The 25708-nt window shown below is 41.5% G+C and overlaps 1 protein-coding gene across 1 annotated transcript in view; it reads left to right on the top strand.

The window, feature by feature from the left end:
• Window positions 1-25708, top strand: part of PIP5K1B (phosphatidylinositol-4-phosphate 5-kinase type 1 beta) — a 282690-nt gene that overhangs the window by 131825 nt on the left and 125157 nt on the right. Inside the window, exon 4 of the mRNA XM_058565703.1 lies at window positions 22270-22400. Coding sequence (XP_058421686.1) covers window positions 22270-22400 — 131 coding nt within the window. The remainder of the gene's footprint in view (window positions 1-22269; window positions 22401-25708) is intronic.

Genomic DNA, 25708 nt, shown 5'->3' with positions numbered 1-25708 from the left:
GGTTATACTTGGATGGATCTTTTTAATAGTTCTTTGAAAATGGAACATTAACTATCCACAGAGATTTAATCTTGGGTAAAAAATAGAAATAAGGTCATCACCTCTGATGACAAAATTAGTCCTTTCTCTTGAAAGTAATTGGATATCCTGTGTGTTTTTGCAGATTCTGTTGAATTGAGAATAGTCACCATCACTTGAGGTGGAAATAGCAGAAATGATTAATTTAGAAAGGAGAAGCATTGTGGGGTGGGTGGAAGTGACATTTGTCTGCATCATATTCTTAGAAACTTAGACTGTTAGAGTTGGAAATGCCTCTGATAGAAGTGTTCATTAGCATGTGAGCAAATAGAAGCCCAAATACTTAAGTTGCTGGCCAAGAGTGTGCTGAGTGTAAGAAGCAGAGCTGGAGCTCAGTTGCAAGTCTCTGGATCCTCAGCCTTGCTCAGTGCGTTGCACTCATCTCTAGTGCCTCTGAGGGCTGCACTGGGTGACCAGACCAAGCCATCTGCCCCAGAGATGCCCTACGTGTCAATTTCCGCTTGGACGTTTCTCGCGCACAGATGGCTAAAGTACTCCCTGTGCAGTTTACTCTGGAGAACTAGAGTGTCGTCTGCTGTGGGATGCAGTAGCCCCTGTGTTTGTGCGTCCATGTGTATGTATACATGGAAGGTGGGGAGGGTAGGCAGGCTTGTTTGTACACACACTACACCAGCTGCATTTTTAAGGACCAGGATCAGGACAAAGGTGAACAGAGTGTACTTTCCTGTCCCAGTTCCCTGTCTTTGGTTTTTTTGGGTTTTGTTTTTAAATCACTTCAGTACTTGTATTTTGCACTTGGCTTGATGAAACAAAATGTGAGTTAAAACAACTGTGAAATTCTACGACATTGTTCTTAATAAACCTAAAATACAAGGCATTCCTTTGGCATGGATGGCATATATGCAGACAACAAAGCAAGCATTGATGTATTTACACTCACCGGAGGATAGAAGGGTGATTCATCTTGGTGCCTATGATGAGATTTTTGCACTTAGATAAAGTCGTGGTTCTCAGCCAGGGCTAATTTTGCCCCCCTCCCCTCAAGGAGCATTTGGTAATGTATCGAGATATTTTTGGTTGTCACATTTGTAGAAAGTTACCACTGGCATCTAGTGGGTAGAGGCCAGGGATGCTACTGAAGAGCATACAATGCACAGGACAGCCCCCCATGCATAGAACAAAGAATTATCCAGTCTAAAGTGTCAGTGGTGCCAAGGTTGAGAAACCCTGGCCTAAGGGAATCTATGACTTATTTGATACTTGATTTTAGAAGGCTATGTAGAGAGTTGATTAATTTAGAAACAGCTTGGCTGTGGAATAAACATACCAGTATAGTATATGGCTTAGGGAAATTTCTATAGTCCAGTTGAGTAAGGGAATAAGTTTGCCCAACAGTCCCAGAACTGCCCCTGTGCACTCTCTCAGGCCTCTGTTCTCACTGACTGGAATTAAAAAGCAGCTTCCCTCTGCTCTTCACATCTGGATTCTGTGGTTGAGGCTTTAGATATGTTTTTTTGTTTGAGCATCATGATATAGTTTGGACAACCAAACACAGAATTAAGCAAGATGATTAAGAATATAAAGAACTAAGGAATGCCTTACCCTTATCTGTTCTTTACAAAAACATGCCCAATCAGGGAACCCTATGGCAGATGAGGAATCGGGCTTCAGCATGGTCAAGTCTTGGCAAAGACCACCATGGCAGCGGTAGTTGAAAAGGAGAGCGGTCTGGGAGGGAGGTAATGGTTAAGAGGCTGTGAGACTGTGTACTGCCTGTGTACTGGGTTCTGCTCAGGGACTGAGTGTAATAAGAATAATTTATTTCCTTGTTCCTTTTTGAATCTTTGAAAGAAAATTTCCATATTGTTTGGGTTTTTCCCTATTGGCAGGTGGTTAAATTCCAAACAAATTAAATCATGTGATAGAGACACAGGTATTTCCAATCATGCTCATTTTGTAGGGCTGATGGCAGGTGGTTCCCCTCCCATGAAAATAACATCCCTTGACCACACAAACCCATAAGTATGAGCAGCTGTGGTGCTTACCATAAGGACCACCTGTGCTTTTCTCTACCACTCCTGGTTGGTGGTGGTTGAGCAAAGAGACTGGGACTGCTTTCCCTCACTTCAATTCACAGTGAGACGCTGCTCCTCTTGGGAAAAGCTATTCTCTTACCCAGCCAGACTATAGAAATTTCCCCCAAGCCATAGACTATACCAGCTATGTCTGTTTCACAAATGTCTGTTTCACAAGCCAAGCTGTTTCTAATCAACCCTCCACGTAGCCGCCTAGAGCCAACTATCAGATATGGTGCTGGAAGAAGGGTGAAAGGATTGCACACAGGTACAGGCCATATCAAAGTGGGTCTGGAAGAGCAGATGTTGAAGGTGTGGGTCAGAAGACAGGTTATCAAAGGCTATCAGAGGTCAAGCAAGGTTGGGAATCAGCCGGGCCTTTTGTACAACATACATAAGGAACATGTAAGAGAACATAACACAGAAATTTCTAGACAGATAACTGCCTGCTTATATGCATCCTGAAAGTTGGCTGCTGTAGGGCCTAAAGAGGGAGAACCCCCACATTAGGGGTGATATATCCATAGCCTCATAGAATCTTAGGGTTGAGATGGTCTTTACCCATCTGATATCATCTACTCAGTCTTTCAGCTAACACCAAGTTGAGCACTGAGCAAGGCACTATAGTTAGATGGCAGCTAGGTTAACGTAGTTGGAGAGAGAGTGTGGGGTCAGAGGTCTGGGCTACAGAAACCCACCACAGAGTCCTCCAACTGTTAGCAGGAAAGGGGGAGAGAAGCACCCCTCTACTGCAGTGGACTATGGGTCAGGCACCTTCACCTGTGCTGTAGTAGCAGGTCATCCATCAGCTGAGGCCATCAGTCATCCATTCTGGGCTGGGTAACTGGAAGACTGGTTTGTTGGGATCAAGTCAAGAGGTTCTAAGAAACCTGCTGAAAACAGTCACATAACCTGACAGTCCAGAAAGGTGTCAGAGTCTAGTGGTGAGCTCTGTTGGGAAGAATCCTGAACCAGGTGTTTATCTGTTGGTAGCTCTGATCCAACTTTTATGACCGTAGGCAGAATCAAAATCAATTTAATAATGCTCTCTCTGAGTTCAAGAGAAAAGAACTGAACAGAAATAAGCAGTACCCCTAGCCTCTCCCCAGCCAGCACTTGTGGAAATTGCACATGGGTGAAGCAAGGTTGCTTCCTCCTGTGAGAAATGACTACCCTGTTCTCCTTTCTCGGTATCAGTCTTGCTTACTTTGAGTTGTCATCCAAAGTAGGCAAAATGCCGTTACTTTCTGTTGTATTTTTTAATGGAGCGACTGTAACTGAAAAACAAGCAGAAAATGTTGAAATGAAATATGTTAAACCTTGCAAAACAAATGACTTCTGGTTGGTGACCACATATACTAAAAAATAAATGAAATTAGAAATTAGACTTACAGAATTTGAATATGGAAGAAATTTTAGCAATCATCTAGTTGAATGCCTTCATTTTATAGAGTAGGAAACTGAGACCCAGTGATATCATGTAACTTGCTCAGAGTTTCACAAGCCTTTGGTGGCAGAAAGGGTCCAAAACTTAGATTTTTCTGCCAATTGCTGATCCCAAATGTCTGTCCATGTTTGCGAATCAATATGGTAGGCTGTATGAAATGAGGATAATAGTTATCGTTTGTGAAAGCTGTTTCTTCTCTTTTTCTACTTTTGGTCAAAAAGCTGGTTGGTGCAGAGCTAGGAGCCTCCAATCAAGTGTCTTTTCTCTTGTCTCTGGGTGTCGTCACCTGTCCTGCACCCTAGCCTCCAGCTTTAGTGGCGAAAGGAGGGAGAGAACCTGGGACGGTAAGATGGTGGTGTGGTACCATGGAAAGAATCTGGGAGAAGCTTCTCTGACAAGCCAGAGTTGTGGTGAATTTAGAAGCATCTTAGGCGGGGAGGTCCCCATAGTAGAGCTTCTCAGGGATGCAGAGGGAGGTACTGGCCCCTGCCACTCCATCACATTCGCCTCAATGACTGGAAGCCTCCTGGCCAGGGACTCGTCTCTTTCGTCGCTATTTGCAGCCTGGGTATCCAGCTGGGTTTTGATAGTGCTTCTATTCCAAAGAACCTAAGGAGCTTTCCTGGCAGAGGGCTGAACCTAGCCTCTGGGACCAGGAAAACCACAATGATTTGAAAGGCAATGATGGAGAGATCCAGAAGGGAAGGGAGGAAAATCCATCAGACATGGGGCGAGGGAGCTGAGGGCAGGTAGAGGAGTCTTGAGCACCTAAAGTGGCTGGTTTTGTTCAAATGTACAGGGTTCTAAGATAGAGGATATTAGAAATAGCATTCCATGGTTCTAAAAGAGAAAGTGTGTAGAGAGAAAATCACATCTTCAATGCAGTGTAATCCTAGATCTTGAGACCTAGAGGTTACGTGGGCAAAGAATGCTAATCCAAACTTGAGAGTGTGCATAGTATTTAAAATTATCCCCTAACTTCAATGCTTTAACCTGATTGTAGAGATTCTTGAAAAATATGTAAATAGTCTTTGATCTATCAGTCTATACACTTTAAGTGCATAGTCTTTTTGTGAAAAATGACCTAAGATTTATCCTTCAGTGGTGCAATCTTTCTGAACTTCAGTTTATCCATAAAATGGAGGTAATAGGGTTATGGTAAGAAATCAGTAATGCAAATAACTTGACCTGGGACTTAATAAACACTTAAAACAATTACAGCAGAATTTAAGGCAATATTATACAAATAAATAAGTAAATATATCTCACAAAAGAAATTATTACATTAGTGCCTTTAAATACTTAAAATCAATCTTTTAGTGTTAAGGAAACACCTCAACTCCAAATTTTGAAGCCCCTTCAAATAAATACTGGCATTAACATTTCAGATCTCTTTGTTTAAAACCCTTCTTGACATCGTTTTTTGTGGCTTTCCAGAAATATGTGCAGAACTACCAAGCGGGTAGTAATAATACTATTAACAATTACTATTACAATCATTTAAAATAATTTACTTGTGAAAGGAGGGATAGTTTCACTCCCCATTCTTCCAGAAAAGACAGCTTGATCATAGGAATTTAAAGAGAAGCCATTTTTTCCATCTTTTATCAATATCCATCATTCCTTAGCCCTCAACATCTGCTGGTTCTATTCTATAAGGAGTGTTTAGGACCTGCATATAAAAAAGTGGTTGAAAATTGGCAAACAGCATATCACTAGCAAATGATACTTTTCATTATCAGCCCATACAAATCACTGTATTTTCAGTTTGTAAAGTTATTTTTGTTTTGTGTATGATTCTGTCTCATTTAGCAGTCGTAACCCTTGCCCTTTCTTCCTTCTAAATCTTGGATCCCTGAGTTTTGCCTTCCTATTCCGTAAATATTATTTATTCCTGTAAAAAAAAAATATATATACATGTATGTATATATTTTTTCCATAAGCCTTATTTGTTTCTGTAACACTATATGATATATGTTATATGTATATATATCATATGATTGATATATATACAAGCTATATTTATAAAATTTCCTCTGACCCACTTAGAGAATTTATCATGAAAATTAAACTAAGGGGAAAAAATTAAACTGGGAGAGATTTGAAAGGAGAAGCAAAGCTATTTTTATTTCTTCTAGGCCTGCTTCTATACTATTTATTATTTTCCTTATTTTATCTATTTTTTACAGATCAAGAAACTTAGTTATTAAAAAAGTTAAGTGACTAAAACAAGTCGAGGCACAAACGGAAAAAAAATATTCAGTGATTCCTGCCCTTGTGAGAAGTTTCATTTCTGTTTCTGTCTGTATTTAGGTAAATGGATAGCAGTTAAGTCCTCTTGTTTTATGAAGTCAGAGAATTTACCTTCTGAATTAATTAACTGCAAGAGTGACCAATGGCTTTGCCAACACTGTCAGAGCACCAGAGGTGTGGGTTATTTCCCCTCCTTAGCTAGATACGTTCTTTTAAAAACTGAAGAAGTCAGTTGGTGAAATGAAAAGGAAAGGTTCGAGGTCTCTTGGGGTAGGTGATAAAAGATGTAACAACAAGATCTTATATGCCACTGGTATTTCCAGAAGTATATTAAGTTTCCCTGCAGGTCTTAGCCTCCCTGAAGAAGTTGTAATTATCCCCTCCCATTCCCTGAGACAGCAACAACAGCATTGTATGTGTGTGTGTGTGTCTGTCTGTCTGTCTGTCTTCATATGCAGCAAGAGTTTCAGGGGGCAGGAGGTGGATGAGAGTGGAGATTCCTGAAGAGTTTCTCTTGGGGGAGAGAGGTTGGTTGGTTGTCCTATACCTGTCCTACGTAAAGTTGGTAGACAAGCCTGGATTCTAATTCATTTCCAAAATGCCAGCGTTGCAGTGACGCCTTTCTGCTTCGGCCCCATCTAGGATGCCTTTCAAATTAGTGCTCATGTCTCCGTTTGCTTGAACTGGCAGAGTGCTGTGAAAATGTCTCCTGGGAACTCGACAAGAGTGAGGCTTGGCTTTGGCCCTGACCCGCCTCCACACCTCTGGGCAAAGAGAGTTAACCATGGACTTGCTGATCAATGGAGAATACAAATAAAAAGAAGAGAAACTGTCTTGGTATTGCTTGGAAGTAGGCCCCCATAGCCAAGAAACAAGTTATTAGACTAGCCATAGAACTTATCTGGGCCTGTGCTAAATCGAACTGTACAGTGGGCAGAGCTAGTATCTCTGTTCTTCTGTGTCCAGTTATGATGATGGATGTGATGATGATATGCATGGACTCAGGGTGAACAGATCTGGGTTTCAGGGCCAGCTTTATCAATTCCTCACTGTGTGGCCTTGAAGAAGCTTCTTTGTCTTTCTGAACCAGCTTCATCTTAGGTAAATCAGGAGTAATAGTCTTACCTTCCTTGTAGAGTTGTTGTGAAGATAAATGCACACAAAGGAGAAAATGCCCCTAGCGCACTTAGTACAATGCCTGGATCACAGTAAGCACTCAGAAGATGCCAGCTAGCTTGTAGAATGGCGAAATGGTCTCAGTGTGCACCGTTCATTACCCCCAAAAAGGACTAACACAGAGGTGTGGCAAGAAAGGTGCTACCGTAGCGTGAAACAATTCGGCTAAAGATACCTAATTGCTTCTCATGACAGGAAAGCCAATCCTGAAGGTCCTTTCCAAGCCTACTGTGTAAGACTCGAAAGGGACCAGTCGGCCAGCACTTTTACAGTTTCTCTGTATCTCTCTCTCTCTGCCCAGGTGTGTTTCTCAAACCCCTACCCCACCCCCAGGCTGCTGTTATGTGTCCTCCAAAAGAGCCCCCTGTCTCAATGAGCCAATTATGGAGTACATTTCTTATTTGTCATTGCAAGAAAAAAAAAGTTAATTGTGACTACGGGTGTAAATTCTTCTAAAGTACTATTTCAAATCTTAAAAACTGTCTAGAGAAGTACAAAATTTTATTATGGTAAAAAGGAATAAAGAAGAATTATTTGGTAGATGATAAAGAATAGCTACAGTTTCTGCCCTGTGAGAGCTAACAATTTCAATAATAAAAACTCCTAAGAGCAGGCATAGAATCTTATTGTTTTAGAGTTTCCAAGGGGGTATATTATGTAAATGCAGTTTAACTTTAATTGGCATAAAATACTTGAGCATGGTTATTAGTGTGTAACCATAAAAAAAAGAAAATTATGAAGTTAAAGGCACATAATACACTGAACACACAAAGAAAGTCTCCCACGCTAGTGATCAGGAAAATGGGAACTAAAACAGCAAGATTAGCAAAAATTAACGATATCAGTGATACTCGTGTTGGCGATGGTTTGATGACAAGCTCATTTGTTTACTCTGTTGGTGAGTACATAAATTGATGAAATCTGTTTTAGAAGGCATTTTGGCAGTACCTACCAAGGTGTAAATGTGCATATCCTTTAACTCAGCAATTCTTTTTCTAGGAATCTATGTTGCAGAAATACCCAAGAAGGAAGTGTGCACGGATATATGAGCAAGGACATTCATTACGGCATTATTTGCTATTCAAAAGACAGAGAGAATAAGAACCCTAATGTCTATCAATAGGAGAGTGTTTAAAACAGTCGTGTTATATACAAACTATGAAAATTTATGTAATCATTAAAAATAATGAGACTCTGGGGCCGGGCCAGTGGTGCAAGTGGTTAGGTGCGCGCGCTCTGCTGCGGCGGCCCAGAGTTCGCTGGTTCGGATCCCGGGCGCGCACCGACGCACCACTTGTCAAGCCATGCTGTGGCGGCGTCCCATATAAAGTAGAGGAAGATGGTCATGGATGTTAGCTCAGGGCCAATCTTCCTCACAAAAAAAAATAATAGTAATAATGAGACTGTATAGATGGACATGGAAGGATATTCTGTGAAAAAAGCAAACCCACAATAGAGCATGAATAGTAGGATCCCATTTTTATTTTTGAATGTATATACATGTGTATGTATTTTCTTTTTTTTTTTTAATTTTATTCATTTTTTCCCCCAAAGCCCCAGTAGATAGTTGCATGTCATAGCTGCACTTCCTTCTAGTTGCTGTATGTGGGATGCGGCCTCAGCGTGGCTGCAGAAGCGGTGCATCGGTGCGCGCCCGGGATCCGAACCCGGGCCCCCAGCAGCGGAGCACGCGCACTTAACCGCTAAGCCACGGGGCCGGCCCCTGTATGTATTTTCAATGTGTAGAGAAAAAAGTCTAGAAAGACACCAAAGAAGCAACAATAGTTAACCCTGAAGAGTAAGATCAAGAAGGATACATTTGTGTTTTACTTTTGTAGTTTAAAGTTGTTTGACTTTTTCTCAATGACCACAGCCTACACTTTAGTTTTTTTTTTTGTTAATTAAGCAATGCTACTGTATAGACATTTCTCTTTCAGCTTGAGATATTTTTGAGTCTGCATTACTTTTCAAGTAAGGGGCATTTGGTCATAAGTTCATAGGTTATGAGCACTTGGAATACAGGTTCGATTATGTATAAAAGGAAGAACCAGAATGACTGTGGGTTAAGCAAGTTGAAGTTTGTTTCTCTCACACATAACAGTGTAGAGGTAATTGACTTCCTCTGCAGAGTCATCAGGGGCCCAGGTTTCTATCTTGCTTTTATAATCATTCTCAATGTACAGCTTCCAGATATGATCAAGGGGGGCTGCTTCATCTCCAGCCATCACATCTGCAGAGGACACTCCCCCTCCTGTTAACAGTATGACCTGGGAGTTGGACACATCATTTCCTCTCACATCTCAATGGTCAGAAATTAGTCACATGACTACACCTAGCTGCAAGAGAACCAGGCAAAATACCCAATTAAAATTTCTATTACTGTATAACAGGGTTTCTCAACCTTGGCACTATTGACATTTTGGACTGGACAATTCTTTGTTGTGGGGTCTGTCCTGTGCATTGTAGGATGCTTAGCAGCATCCCAATAGATATCAGTAGCACTCCCCCATTGTGACAAGCAAAATTGTCTCCAGACACTACTAAGTGTCCCCTGAGGGACAAAATCAACCCTCATTGTGAACAACTGCTAAATAAGAAGGGCGAATAGATACTGGGGACAACTAACAACATCTGCCATAAGCATTGTGTTGTTCCTCCCAAAACAGTCCTTAGCACCAATGTCATATTTTATCTTTAAAACTGAAAACTCCCATACCAGAAAATATAATACTCTAAGACTATGTGAAATTTGTTTTTTATTGATTCTAGAAGGATGAAAAATCAATCCTTTCTAATTTTTATCTGTTGAATCTAAATTTGTACTTATATCAAATAAATGCTATTTTTATTTGAAAATACAAACAAATGAAACTTTCTTCCCTAGTGTGTAGGAATAGTATTAAGGATTTCATACTGTGCCACATTTATGATGAATGTCTCAGTCTACACTCTAATAAAGACTAATATAGCAGTATTCATAAAGCTGTTCTATCCTAAATCAAAATTTTCATCTACAGCTGATGGCATAGCTCTTTTAAGCTCAATTAAGTGTGCACAATTTGCCACTGCTGAATACCTTAAAAGTACAGTATTTTTCTGTTAATGAGAAGTGTTTGCTTAATATGCTTTTCCATTCCAGTGAAAGCATGTGCTTCACTGCCAATCATATAAATAAGGTGGAGAGGATTTAAAAGAAACCATGAAACACCTTTTCTTTGTTCTGCCTTTTCTATCACATTTAGAGAATTAAATCTTCTTTCAAAAGAGTGGATACACTGGGATTGTTAAAAGGCTGCTTAGTAATAAGAGAAAATTAAATATAAAGTGACTCTGTCTTGGGCTTCTTCCAAGGTTGTTTAGTGCCTAGTGTGTCAGAATGACCTTGTTATGAGACAATTTCACCACGTAGATGGTCTCCAAGCACAGGGGCGAACATCATTATAATGCTACTCTAGTATTCTTATTTTTGAAAATGTAGATGGCTGCATAAATTGTATCAGAAAAGTAGTTGCCAGCCATGAAAGTAACAGAATACCCCAGAAGTCGTTTATGAAACTACTCATACTGGGAGAAGGGAGGAATCCTGTCTAGCTGCTGTGTGAACCAAGTCTGTATGGAGAGACTGGTGGTAGAACTGGCCCTAGAAGAATAAGTGGGAGACCCAAGGGAGAATGGAGAAGGACAGCAGTGAAGGCATGGAGAACGGTGTGTGCAGAGACCGGGAATCACAGGCAAGTTTAAGTGGGGTACTTCGGCTGAAGCTGTGGATTTGTGTAGAGGCAATAGGATCTGTGGTATGGCCAAGACAGCAAACTGTCCACTAGAATTTGTGGTCCCTCTTCCGTAGCAAAGCTGGAGCTGGAAAGCAGTTGCAAAGCCAGCCCTCCTTGTATCTTGATGGGGCTGTGTGACTCATCCTGGCTAGTGGACTATGAGTGGGTCTTTATCTAGAGGGTCTGGACAATAAATGGATGGCACACTAAAATTGGGTAATTTGAAGAGAGTTTAAGAAAGGCACTCTTTGCAAAGATGGGAAGAGTATTGGGAAACTACAAGGGACAGTACAGTATCTTGAGGATGGAAACTTCCTTGTTACCTCCCTTAGGCCTGAGAGGTAAGAGAATGGTACAGTTTCTGGAAACCGAAATAGGAGTTATCTGAAGAGGCCCACAAGAAAGAAGCTGTAACCTTCAGAAGGCCATACCAGTCCGAGTCAAACCTGCAGGAAGGGAAGGAAGGGAGGAAACACCCTGAGGTCACTCTTAAACCTCCTTTCCGTCTGTGGAGGTGTCCCACTGGCCAAACCCAACTGGAAAGCCAGAGGGCTAGGAAGCCCTTTAATATAGCTGCACAGGTTGTGTCCCAGGGCACAAAGTAGTGTGGAGAAGGGTTGAGGAGCAGACCTGGGGTAGATATCCTGCACTGACTTCCGGCAAAGGTAGTAAGAAGTGGAAAGTGGGTGTTTCTTCACCATTGCTGCTTCTCCTATCAGCCAACTGGATTTGGAGGACTTTGAGACCCTAGGGGATGTCAGAGCCACAAGGATGCAGTATACCACTCAACAGAGCAAAGCAGAACACCAGTCAGGGACACCCACAGTGAACTATTCCTGATTAATAAATAAACTTGTGTTGAATTAGGACACCAAATTTCAGGGGTGTGTTTTTCACAGAAGTTAGCATTTGGAGACTTATTTATTGTTGCAGTTAGCATTAGCAGGAATTAGATTATAGAAAATCTCAAAGGCCAAGCAAAAAATTTAGATTCATTTCTGCAGATAGTGAAAAACCAGTGAAGACTTTTATGCCGTGAGGTAGTATTGAAAAAAAAAAAAAAAAAGTCTGAGAATGATGAGTCTGGCAGTCATGTGGCAGGTGGAATGGAACACAGTGAACACAGTCGATGCAGCTGACCAACATCCCGTGTTAGTAGCAGGACCCATGAATCAGTCTATGACAGTGCAAGCTGAAAGAGTGGAAGCATTTTAATCACATTCTGAGGTTGGATGCCAGCCCACCAGGCAGAGCTTGGGGAAGGAAGTGGTCTGAGTTCAGTTTAGTGATCACCCCAGGCCTGTTGAAGAGCTGGCCTGCTGGGAGATGTGGAGAATGGAAAAGGAATTTTGGAGAGAGTTGTTGATATGTTGTGAGTAACTCCCACAGCGGGCAGGTTTGGGAGAGGATCTGCCCATCATCTGAAGCCTAGGGAAGGAGGCTTTGCTGAGACCACTGAAGAGTGTGATATGTGTTCCCTGGAGCCTGGGGGATGCAATAGACGTGATTGTTTTCTGGGAAATTGGAAGAACAAGAGAATTGTTGGTCAGCTGCTCTGATGGTGGCAAAGCTAAGAGGGTGTTCTTGGGGAGGGTGGGGGGACAGCTTGTCAACTCCCAGAGTTTCAGGATAAATGATATGTGACCAGTTGAGGGCACTGAGCTGGAGATTAAGCTGATGCATGGTCATCTCTGTGCCTGTCCAAGTGAGGACCTGGAATAACAATATGGAACTACCAGCCAGAGATGTGTTCTTCCCCTAAAGGTGAGAACACAACCGCCATTTGGAGGGATAAGTGTAGATCCTATGAAAGCCTCCCACGAGAGGGAGAGATGTATACACCCGCAAGCCTTTTGAGTATCTGGGACATCTTTTTTTTTTTTTTTAATAATTTTATTTACTTATTTATTTTTCCCCCAAAGCCCCAGTAGATAGCTGTATGTCATAGTTGCACATCCTTCTAGTTGCTGTATGTGGGACGAGGCCTCAGCATGGCCGGAGAAGCGGTGCGTCAGTGCGTGCCCAGGATCTGAGCCCAGGCCACCAGCAGCGGAGTGCGCACACTTAACCACTAAGCCATGGGGCCGGCCCAAGGGACACCTTAACTATACTCCTTAAGACTCTTCCCATTCCCTCTAGCAACCAATGGGAAAAAAGAAAAGAAGCCCCCCAACCCTCCCCACTGCTGGTGGCCAGCTTGTGCCAGGCCACCTGGGGGATGGGGAAATGGCTACTGAAAGTATATTTAAAGTTTTTATTATTAAGAGGACTAGACATACTGAATCCCTATGTGAGACCACTTTTAATGATCTGTGACTAGAAATGAGCAAAATACCTTTTATTCTAAGAGTTACCGGAAGGGTCATAGACTTGCCCTAAGTTTCATCCTAGGGCAGGGAAAGATCTAACCCCAGAATAAATTTAGAGGGACAGTGGGAGACGAAAATAAAGTTGATGATGATTACACTTTGTAAGAGTATAACCGTTACATAGTTTTCTAGCATGGAGCCTTGACCTAAAGGAAGATGAGATAAAAACATGAGCAAATCCCAAGCATGCTTTTGTCATCCCTCAGAATGTATTTATAACCACTGTAACAGTACCTTCTTTGGAGGACATTTTCTTTCCTACATATAACACAAAATTGAGAAAATCTGAAAAGTACAAGTCTTGAAAGTAAAAATCACCCAATATCCCACAACCCAGAGATAATCATACAGTTTGATATACAGTCATGTGTCACTTAACAACAGGGATGTGTTCTGAGAAATGTGTCATTAGGCAATTTTGTCATTGTGCAAATGTCATAGAGTATACTTACACAAAGCTTAGATGGTACAGCCTACTACACACCTAGGCCATCTGGTACTAACCTTATGGAACCACCGTCCTGTTTGAGGTCGGTCATTGACTAAAACGTCATTATGCAGTATGTGATTGTGTTTCCTTCCTGTCTTGTTTTCCTCTGTGGATGTGTATAAATACATTTGTGAGTTTTTCTCTTTCGAATTTCCTTACATGTATTCTGTATTCTGCTTTTTTAATTTAATATTTTTTAAGTTATAGGACATTTAAAAAATATTTAAATGATTGCATAATTTGGAGTTTGTCAAATATTGTAGATTTAGACTTGGACTTATATATGAATCAATGATACAAAAGAGAAAAGAATATAGAATTTAACCTATAACTTTCTATATTCACTCGAGTGGTAGCATTTGTGTTATCAAATGAAAGAGCCACTTGTTGATACTGTTGTCACTCCTTTCTTCAAATTCTCTTTTCTTGGTTTCTCTGAAGCCATTTTCCTGATTTTCATCTCACTCCAGCTGTTGCTCCTAAATCTCCTCCAAAAGTTCTCCTTCCTCTCTCTAATCCCTAAATGTTGACCATGCTCAGGGCCCTTCTAGAACGCTCCCCTCTCTCCCTAGGTTACTCATCCAGCCCTTTGGTTTTCAATATCATTTATATGCTGAAAATACTCAAATTCAAATTTTCAGCCCCAAACCTCCATTCTAAGATCCAGACTTGTATCTTGACATCTCCAGTCAGCTGTCTCATTGGCATTTCAAGTGGAACTCTTAATCTTCCCCCCTACACATGTTCCTCCTTCAGTCTCCTCAACTCAGTAGAGCAACCTGAGTCCTCTCAATTGCTCAAGGAAAATGCCAGGAGGCATTTCAGTACTTTTCTCTCCCTCATTTCTAGCTTATAGCAAGCCTTGTTTATCTCCCTCCAAAATATATCTCAAATTCAACTCTTCTGTCCATCTTCTTGCTCGTCACCCTTCTCTAAGCCATCCACATCTCGAATGAACCCGACAACTGCCTCCTACTCGCCTCCCCTCATATATTCCCTCCAAACTGTTCTCCACACAACAGTCAGAGTGATCCTTTTCAAATTAGAATGCTGTTCCCTCATGGAAACACATCAAACCCTTAGGCCCAGATCTAGTTCCATCCCATCTTTCCAGCCTCCAATTCTGACATCCTCCCTGTTGCCCACGTTATTTGTTCACAGTGGTTTGCTTTCAGGTCCCTGAACTGCTGCTTCTCTTTGCCTGAAAATTGATTCCCCTAACCTCCTAATGTGACTCTCAATTCCTTGAGGGCAAGGACTCTGGCCAGGTCACTTCTGTATCTCTAAGTTGTAGAAGAGTTCCTGGCACGCGGTGGGCACACAGCCAGCCTTTGTTGACATGATCTGCAGATGGCTCATACTTACCTTTCAAGTCGCAGCTTGCATATCATTCCTCAGATAGACCTCTTCTAATTCCACCATTCTAAAGTGAATCTCCGCCCTTTGGGGCTCAGTCACATCATGCTGTTGTTTATATCACTCACTACAATTATGTGTGTGTATCTTTGTTTACTATCTCTTTCCCCTACTAGACTAGAAACTCCCATGAGAGCAAGAACTGTGTCCTTTTTTTGGTTCATGCTTTCCCCCGACACCTAACACAATGCCTCACTCCCAGAAAATTCTCAGGTCTTTGTTAAATGAATGAATAGCATCTGACTGGATGGAATTCTGGGGGGAGCTCTTCTCTTTGCCTGGGCGACCCAGGAAAAAATGCTGGACTCAATCTTGAAGTAGAGGAGTATGGTGTGCAGAATAATGGGGCCTCCAAAGATGTCCATATCCTAATCCCTAGAACCTGTGGCTATGTTACCTTACAGAGCAAAAGGGACTTTGCAGGTGTGATTAACTTAACGATCTTGAGATGGGGAGATGATTATCCAGGTGGGCCCAGTGTAATCACAATTCCCTATGAGAGGCAGTAAGAGAGTCAGAAAAGGAGATGTGATGACAAAAGAAGAGGAGAGAGAGAACTGAGAGATATTTGAAGATGCTGCTGGCTTTGAAGGTGGAGGAAGAGGCCACAAGTCAAGGAATGTGGGTGGCCTCTAGAAGCTTGAAAAGGCAAGGAAACAGATTGTCCCCCAGAGCTTGCAGAAAGGAATGCGGCCCTGCTGACACCTTGCTTTTAGGACTTCTGACCTCAGAACTGTAAGAGAATAAATGTGTTGTTTGAAGACACTAAGTTTGTGGTGATTTGTTACAGCAGCAATAGGAAACTAATACAAGGAGGGACTGGAGAAATGGTTGGAAGAGCCTGAAGGCAAGACGTGGTCCCACTTCTTTTCAGGAGGCTTTAGGCTTGCCTGCCCACAAACTACCCCATATCTATAGTCCTACAACCAGTTTCACGCAATCTATGCCTCTTTCTTTTTCCTTAATTCTATCATTGGGACAAATAAGAAGTCTGTGCCTTCTTTCTTGAGTGTAAGTTCACAGGAGGGAGAACCTGGATCTGGACTTGAGCTGTGGAAATGAGGGACAGGGGTAAGGGTTTCCCTGGCTGGACAAGGATTGCCTCCTTGTGCTATTAAGAGGTGTTGCTGTGCCATTTTTCCTTTTTTGTGGCCTAGTCTAACTTACCTTGTCAATGAACATCTCTAATGTGGAATTAGACTCGAGATCTGTGGTTTTGGGAAAACAGACCTGCTGAGAAAAAGAACAAGCACTGGACCCCCTCCTTGGAGAAAATACACACAAGCAGAAAATTTCTTATGCATTTGGTAGGGATTCGTGGACCTGTCAGGTCAGCTTGCTCAAAGGATAGAGTGTGTGTGTTTGGGATCTTTTTTTATATTGAGATGCAGGAGTCAGTGGGAGGTGGAGTGGAGTAGGGGGTGTAATATTATAAGATGGGCTTCCCCATCTTGTCAAGCTAAGGGGTTTGGACTTAATCCTGCAGTGAGGGGACTAGGGACCGTTAGAGGTTTCAAGCAAGGTGTTGACATAATTAGATCTGTACTTTTGAGAAAAATCTCTCTGGCAACGTGTATATTGGCTGTAATCCCATAATTAGTTCATTAGAACACCTTAGGAGGAAAAATGCTATTAACATGAAATGTTTTAAAACTTCCTTTAAAGCCAGTGATATCAGATGGCATATTAAGTGATCTAATTTCATAGACAATGTGCTGTAGAAAACAGCTTCCTGTAACCAAGGTAAGATCATTAAAATCTTAAATGTTGTCAAGATCATTGCTCCCCTAATAGTGGGTTTTCATAGACATTTAGTCCTACTGTTAGTATCATCGTTATTATCTCATTGTTCAAGTACTTCTCAGCTTCAATCAGATCCATCTCCAGCAGAGGAAATTCAGGCGAGTAAAGCAGTGTGCAATGGTAGAGCACTGAACCGGGGGCCTTCTAGACCAGAGTCATTCTTGGCTCTACCACACTCTAGCCAAGGGATTTAGATCAAGTTAATCTCCCAGAGCCACAAAAATGGGCGTTATAAACCCTGCCTATCTGTGGAACAGTTGTGACGAGCAAATGCAATTATTAAAAGATAGTGCTTTGAAAAATATAACATATTACACAAATGCAAGCTGACACTAATTTCCTCTTAGTGTTCCCATCATCCCTGAACAAGTTTGGGTTAGTAAAGAGGAGCTATGAAAGTAAATGTGGTTTGCTTTTGTGATATTATATGGTTCTTTCTTCAAGTATTATATGCTTTACAGGTTTTGCTAGTATCCAGGCAACATGTTGCCTCCATTTAGCCCTTGAAAAGTCCTGATTAAAAATAGAGTCTGTTTTGCTATGTTCTGAAGTCTAGAACTACTATAAGTTTTAAAGGAGTCAGCTGGAAGGGAAAATGATCATCATGTCCAGCACTTTTAGAGCAGAGGAAATTGGAGGGGCTGAGTGTGTGCGCGAAGCCGTGGCCTCACTGCAGACTCACTGGTCTGTTGGTGGGATCCCCAAGAAAGGAGGAGAGGGCTGGTGGCTCTGAGTTTACAGGGGAAGAACTGCTGGTTCTAGAAGAGCAACCACCAGCGCTACACACAGAAGGTTCTTTGTCGTCATCATGATTTACTAATCTTCTCATCAGAGATGCTCCGGGTAGCATTTCAGTTTTATAGTTTTACAGCACATCTTGCTCAAGAGTGGTTGTGTTGAAAGCACTACAGCGTGCCTAATGTCCAGTGGGAAAATGTCAGGTGATGGTGACTTGAGAAACCACATGCCACAGTGAATACAATCAGACGTTTCCATGAAGTAGACAAGATACTCTTTAATTATCCTCAAATGCCTCAATGCTAGAGCATTTAATATCACATGGAGATGGGGAGGGCCACGTTCCTCCAGCGGCAGCAAAGTATCTCCTTTTGTTTATACCTGCCCATGTTACTAGTAGTGACATTAACAATGGCATTTATATGAGTTTACTAAGTGGTTTACAAGTTTTCTTGAGGCTTACCCAGTGTTGGGTATGATTAGAAGCAAATGAAATATTTTATCCCTATTTCATCAAAAGGAATGGCTCCCACAGAGCTGCTTCCTTTGCTGAGGTCAAACAGCCAGACTTGAAAGAGAACTTCCAACTTTGATTCTAGGCTCATTTTGAAAAGACAGACGTGGAAGCAGCCTGGGCTTTGCAGCCAGACTCTGCCACGCACTAGCAATGCAACTGGGGCAGGTCATTAGCCTTGCTGAGTCTTCAGTCCCCACCTGTAAAATGGGTGTGATTGTCGCTACTCTTCAGGGTCCTTGAAAGGGTTGAATGAGTTCAGAGAGTCTGACATTAGAGGCAGCAGTGTGCTTGTGTATAACTTGGACTCTGGAGCCAAACTCCCCAGCTATGAGTCCCAGCTCCACCTCTTCACTAGCTGTGTGACCTCGTATAAGTTACAAAAAACTTCGTGAGTCAGTCAAATGGAAATAATAGTAGTACCTACCTCATAGGGTCATTGTGAGGGTAAAAGAGTTAATATAACCAAAGCACGTAGAACAATGCCTGCCACTTAGTAAACACTCTTTTAGTATGTGCTATGATTGTGACAGATTGTGATTATAATCATTGTTATCCATATATCAAGTGCCTGGCACAAATAGTTGATCAAAAAAGGTTAACTTTCATTACGGTTTCTGTTATTTCTCCCATCAGAGCACTTGAATTTTAAGGAGCCTGAAAGGAAAGTAATAGTATTACAAGTCTGTTTTTTGGTTTAACTAAACAGATGTCAACACAGTCCTTTCCAAAATCTTATTCCTTCAGGGACTCAAAATTTAATTTTATACCATAGGAGAAAGATTTTTTTCAGTGCTCCTTAGAGCAAAAGCAAATTCTTGAGCCTTACCTCAGACGTTCTGAATCAGAAATTATGGGGATGCAACCATCAATCTGTTTTTGCTTATTTTTCAATGCCCATTGACTTTTTTAGAGTAGTTGTAGGTTAACAGAAAAATTAAGAGGAAAGTACAGAGATTTTCCATATACCCCCTGCCCCCACACGTGCATAGCCTCCCCCGTTATCAACATCCCCCACCATAGTGGTGCATATGTTACAATTGATGAACCTATGTTGACTCATCATAATCAGCCAAAGTCCATAGTTGACATTAGTTTCACTCTTGGTGTTGTACATTCTGTGGGTTTAGACAAATGTATAATGGCATGTATCCATCATTATGGTATCATACTGAGTATTTTCCCTGCCCTGAAAATCCTGTGCTCTGCCTAGGATGAGGGACCCTCCCCTCCCTCACCCTCAGAAACCACTGACCTTTTTACTGTCTCCATAGTTTTGCCTTGAGTCTATTTTAACAAGTGTCCCAGTGATTCTCATGCTTTCTCAAGTTTAACAACAACAGATACAGACTCTTATAACTTTGACCACCTCCTATTGCCGGGACAGTGGGGAGTCAACAAAGAATTGGCATCTGTTTGACAGGTGTTCAAGCCCAAGAAGTGCTAAATGACTGAATTAAGCAGAAATACAAGTAGTTCTGGAAAGCAGAGTCAGGGGTGGGATATCGGGAGGGAAAAGCTCTTAGAGAGTACGTGAGTCTGTTGGTAAGTCTGGAACAGAATGTTTTGGGGTGTTGGGTCATCTGGAAAGTGCTGATGTCGTGTCTTGTGCCATACTGCTCTGAATGATGGATAGAAGAAGAGATGCCTTTTGAATTTTTATGCGAGGTTAAAATGAGAAAAATCCATTTCAGCCGTCAGAAGTCAGAGCTATTGGTACAAAAGGTCATTGATGCCAACTGGCGGCATTGCAGAGCTCAGCGAGGAGGGAGTACTAAAATAGCAAACTTTTTGTTTTTTAAGCACTAGTTGCTCTATGGGCTTGAGTCTCAGTCTTTTGCCATCTTGCTGCTCTGGGATCTTAAGTAAAAAGGCATGTGAAAAAAGAAAAACGCTAAGACATTTTTCCACCTCCTGCAGGGGGAGGGTAGGTTGTTGTCCTCAGACTAAGGGCAACGTAGTATTTGTATTGGAGCAAGCAAAGCGATTAAATGACTCCATGGGAAAGTAATTGTTACTAGCTATATAGTGGAGGTCACTGAGCAATACTGGGGGACCTTGGCCATTTCAGGTAAAGTCAATAAGGGTTAATTGGGGACCTAGCCCTGTGCTAGATGTGGTTTGTTGGGGGTTCAACTTTGAATGACTGAGGATTACAGTGCCTTGGAAGAGGAAACCCATCTTGGGAGCGATGTGGAAAGGTTGTAAGATATTAGTCTGGTCCTGCATATACAGATAGAGGATAGAACAGATGTAAATAGATTTAAAGGTCCAAATAGATTTAAAAGGTCTGAGAATCATATGCACAGAGACAGTATTAGAAGCCATTAAGAATGGATTGAGGGGCTGGCCCGGTGGCATATTGGTTAGGTTCTCGAGCTCCGCTTTGGCGGCCCAGGGTTCACAGGTTCAGATCCTGGGCTCAGACCTACACACTGCTTATCAAGCCATGCTGTGGCAGGCATCCCTCATATAAAGTAGAGGAGGATGGGCACGGATGTTAGCCCAGGGCTAATCTTCCTCACCAAAAAAAAAAAAAAAGAAGAAGAATGGATTGATTATCTACATAATTAAGGATCTGAGGAAATTAAGGAAATCTAAGGATCAAGGGTCAAACATTCAGGGACACTGCAATTATAGCAAATAGAATATGAGAAGTCAGTGAAGAAATGAAAGGAGAGACCATCAGAAAAGGTAGAAGTGGTCCCAGGACCATGTTCTAGCATAGAAATCAAGAGGATACATTTTTTCAAGGTAAAAGGTGTGTTCTTTGATGTTAAGAGCATGAAGAAATAAAGAATAAAGCATCTGGAGAGGTGGGGATGGGTCTTAGACTTGCTAAGTGAAAATCCTAACTGAAAAAGAAAGTATTTTTTCTATAAAACAGATGATCTTTATTACATTCAAGTCAGGATTTCTCAACCTCAGCACTACTGGTATTTTGGGCTGGATAATTCTTTGTTATGAGAAGCTGTCCTGTGCATTGTGGGATGTTTAGCAGCATCCCTGGCCTCTACCCACTGGATACCAGTAGTAACACCACCACCACCATGTTACGACAACCAAAAAACGTCTTCAGAGAATGCTAAATGTCCCTGGTTGGAAATGACTGATTTAAGTGTTTATTTAGCTCCCAATGTGTACGTGGTACTACATTAGACCCTGCAAGGCATAGAAATATGATACCACCATTAAGAAAAATGCTTTCTAGTTTTCCTAAATTGAGTTATTCTGTGTTTCTCCTATTATGTTGGGTAAAGTTATATATCTATACACACACACACGTATATATGCACATACACATATATGTAACAGTTATTCCTCAAGTTAACATTATGTAAATTTAATTATGGAATGATATTAGAAAACTAGTAAATTGGAAATATTGGTGTTACAAGGCTATGTGTTTGATCACAGATCAGTGTAGGAAATTTTGATCTTGCATCCATAGCAAGACTAGTAAGCAGTTTCCAAATTAAATTTTGTATATTCCAAAGACTCAAATTATTTTTTGCTCTCTCATTTCTTTTTTTTTTTTATAATTTTATTTATTTATTTATTTTTCCCCCAAAGCCCCAGTAGATACTTGTATGTCATAGATGCACATCCTTCTAGTTGCTGTACGTGGGACGCGGCCTCAGCATGGCCAGAGAAGTGGTGCGTCGGTGCGTGCCCGGGATCCGAACCCCGGGTTGCCAGCAGCGGAGCGCGCGCACTTAACCGCTAAGCCACGGGGCCGGCCCGTGCTCTCTCATTTCTTATGAAAATAAAATATTCTTCCTGATCCATAGGTGTGTTATAGAACTTATGATTTTTAAAAATGTGACTATATGGTTTATCTTTTGGAATAAATTATAGTGCTGTATATTAAAAGTGTTCAACCAAGTTTCTAAGTTCTTAATAAAATAAAGATGGAAATTTTGGACTGTAATTTGACCTTAGAGACATTTGTAGAAAGATTACCACAAAAATAATTTCATGACAAGAAGGATCCTTAACGTTTAGAATAGACTCTCCATCAAAAGAAGCAACCTATTTTCCTTCCAAACCTAGCTTCCTTGTTGCTTAGGAACAAGAAAGAAAATCTAACCTCACTCTCCTGTGTTTTGCTGCTTGTGACATTGAACAAGGCCCCGACTTTTGAGGCTAACGCTGAGACCCTTGTTTTCTTTGCAGACTGCATCATCTGCTATTAAAGGTGCTATTCAGCTGGGAATAGGATACACAGTGGGTAATCTCACTTCCAAGCCAGATCGAGATGTACTCATGCAAGACTTTTATGTGGTGGAAAGTGTGTTCCTACCCAGGTAAGAACATTTTTATTTGTGGCGGTTTCCATGCTCAAGAACCTTCCTTGTGACATCCCCCTATTGACGATTTTTCTACCAGTGCCCATGTGCCTGTACCGATGTTTGTCTTAGACTTTTGGCAGGGCCAAAAGCAGTCCACATGATTGTTACTTTCTGTTGCATCTAGTGGCTTGTAGTTTTTATGTGGAGATGGTGAATAGGTTTCATCCTGTGGGCCACTTGTAATTAGACGTGTTAAAGCTTGGTAGACTCTGTGGAGAAGACTTTGAGATTTAGTGGGAAAGAGTGCAGTGATCACAGGGTCAAGTCGGCAGAGGGTTAGGAAAACGGGACGTCCAGGAAGCAGCAGCTGGTGCCAGGTTTTCACTACCCCTAATTTAAAAGATGGGCTGGGGGCCTCAGTTGGGCCTCATTTCTGAGTTAAGTTATACAGCTCCTCTTTTGTTATGACTTTCAATTAACTTTCCTCCAGAAAACTTTATGGGAGTTTTGCTGTTTTGACACCATATTTGCAAAAACACCAAAGTTACCCATACGTGCTGCCTCTAACTTGATCATATTTTATGGGAAAAAATCAATTCAACAAATAAATCTGGAGATGGATGGTGGTGATGGTTGCGCAACAGTGTGGATGTACTTAATGCCACAGAACTGTACACTTAAAAATGGTTAAAATAGTAAGTTTTATAGTATGTATATTTTATCACAATAAAAATAAATTAAAAAGTCTATTACTACCTTAGTATAGGAAGAGAAGTCATCATTAAATTGGAAGTGTCACCACTGCTGCCAGGGTTTTTCAAAGAAAATGCTCTAGCAAATAAAAATAAAGTTATTCAGTTTGGGGACTTGGGGGTAATTATTTTGTCTTTGGGCTATGAAGATTGACTTACAAGACACATTTATATTTAAAATAAGTATTTCTCTCCAAAATAAGCCATTTTTGTTGTCATTAATTACTGAGTTTGGATGAGAATGGCTGGGGTGACATGTTTATCCTCAGTGTCTTCATTGCCTTATTTAAAAAAATATCTTCAGGGAAATAATACTTACATTTATCTCTATGTCCAGGTGTCAACTGCCTAAAAATAAAACCTTTAGGTGAGTGTGCCCACATAGTCACAAAGGAGCCCATAAATAAAACAGGTCAGCTATGAACCCAGACAGCCTAGTTTTGCTTTAAATGCTCTTGGCTGAAGAATAAAGTTGATCTACCAGAAGTTTTGAAGTTTGCTTCTCTAGAGCCTTGCTAGCAGCCAGCAGAACTAGTTTCCAGACAAAAAATGGAAAACTTCAAGGCCTAAAATATACTTCTGTTTGCTCATGACACTATTCTTCTTTCTATAGTTGAAAAATTGTCCTGTGTGTTTGTTTTTAACAGTCTATCATTCCAAAAAAGTGTGTATCAACTACATTATTTCTCTTTCAAGTCAGATCATGAGTTTGTCTTAATCTTTTGGTATGATCTGTTAGGCGCATAATTCCTGTAAATGTGCTTGCAGAATGTTCTAGTTTTCATGGTCTTATAGGGCCTCTACTCAGACATTTCAACCTTATTTTTTTCTTTGGCTACAAAGAACCTGAGGAATAGAAATCTTTTCTGGGAGGGCAGCTGGCAGTGAGTTCAGGCTGGGAGAGCGGTCACAGCTAAAGATGGGTGTATTAAGAAGGGCAGGGTGCTCCATCCTTGCTGATCTGTTCTGCTCACAGTGTCCAGTCAACAGAGCTAACCATTGGTGAGCGCTGGGGAAAAGCATGGCTCAAGCAATCCTCCCCAGACCCACACCATCAGCATCAGCATCACCTGGAACTTGTTAGAAATGTAGATTTATGGGCCGCACTCCAGATCAACTGAATCAGAAACTCTGGAGGGTGGGCCCCAGGAATCTGTTTTAATAAGCCCTCCAGGTGATTCTAAGCACACGACGGTTTGAGAACCACTGGCCTAGCGCCTTACTTCCCATTTGAGAGTGATAATCTTTCTAGTGGATACCAGATTTTGTTCTTGGAGTTATTACGTGATTCTTGCAACTAATAGAACTACAAATGATTTTTAAATTAATATCTTAAATATCAAAATGACATCTATTTAGCAACTAAGTTATACATGACACTGTATGAGATACTTTACACATGGAGTGCATAAATAAGGTCCTCATAGGCACTTACAGGCGCTTTCTCAGTGCCATGAATCCTTTTGTTCGTGGGCGATTTATTATAAGCATACTGTATCTTTATGATTAAGACAAAATGAGATCTTTTTCACCTTTTTCTTCAGGAGTAGGAAGCCAAAGTTGTAAATACCTGGAATTTGTGTCTTTGATCTTCACTCTCTTGGTGTACCAAGGTAGCAGCAGCAGCAGAATGGCAGGCACATCACGGGGTGGGGAGACAAACACCACCACCTAGCTAACGTACCCTATTTAGAGGAATCCACTGTCACATTTAAAATATATCATTTTAGGGTATTTATAGATTTTGTGTGTGTGTGTGTGTGTGATGAAGATTAGCCCTGAGCTAACATCTGCCAATCCTGCTCTTTTTGCTGAGGAAGACTGGCCCTGGGCTAACATCTGTGCCCATCTTCCTCCACTTTATACGGGACGCCGCCACAGCATGGCTTGACAAGCGGTGCGTCGGTGCGCGCCCTGGTCCTGAACCCGGGCCGCCGCAGCAAAGCGCACGCACTTAACCACTACGGCACCGGGCCGGCCTCTACAGCTTTTAAATGTTAGTATGACATTAAACATTTGATTCAGACCAGGAATTTCTTCCAGTGAATACTGTATTTTTTGTTTAAATAACATATGTGCTCCAGATGTATTTACATGAAAACAGAGGAAACTTATGTGGGTCTTGCCTCAGTTTCCTCATCTGGGCTCAGTTTCTTCATTGGTTGAGCAAAGGGATTGGGCCCAGCGTTTCTCAATGGAGGTGCTATTGGCTTTTTTTGGCTGAGACAACTCTGTGTGCAGGGCTGCATATTTCAGGATATTGGTTAGCCCCAGGCCACGCCAGTAATATTGTTGGAAGTGGGAGATAAATTCAGTATCTTGATTGTGGCGATGGTTTCATGGGTGTAAACACATGTGAAAATTAACAAACTGTACTCTTTATTGTATGTCAATTATACTTCAATAAAGCTGTCACATAATGCTCCCTCCCTGCCCACCCATACTTCTAAACCTGCCTGGGGATGAGAGTAGAGGAAGTGGGCAGGACTGGTCCTGGTTGTAGGCAACCAAAACATTCTGAAGTATCGGGTGGCTCTAAAATTCAATGAGTCTATCTGGGTCATAGAGAGA

This window comes from Diceros bicornis, chromosome 22 (assembly GCF_020826845.1).
Source record: "Diceros bicornis minor isolate mBicDic1 chromosome 22, mDicBic1.mat.cur, whole genome shotgun sequence".
Taxonomy (NCBI): domain Eukaryota; kingdom Metazoa; phylum Chordata; class Mammalia; order Perissodactyla; family Rhinocerotidae; genus Diceros; species Diceros bicornis.
Note: the sequence above shows the minus strand (reverse complement) of the source record. Positions and strands in the feature narration are given on the sequence as shown.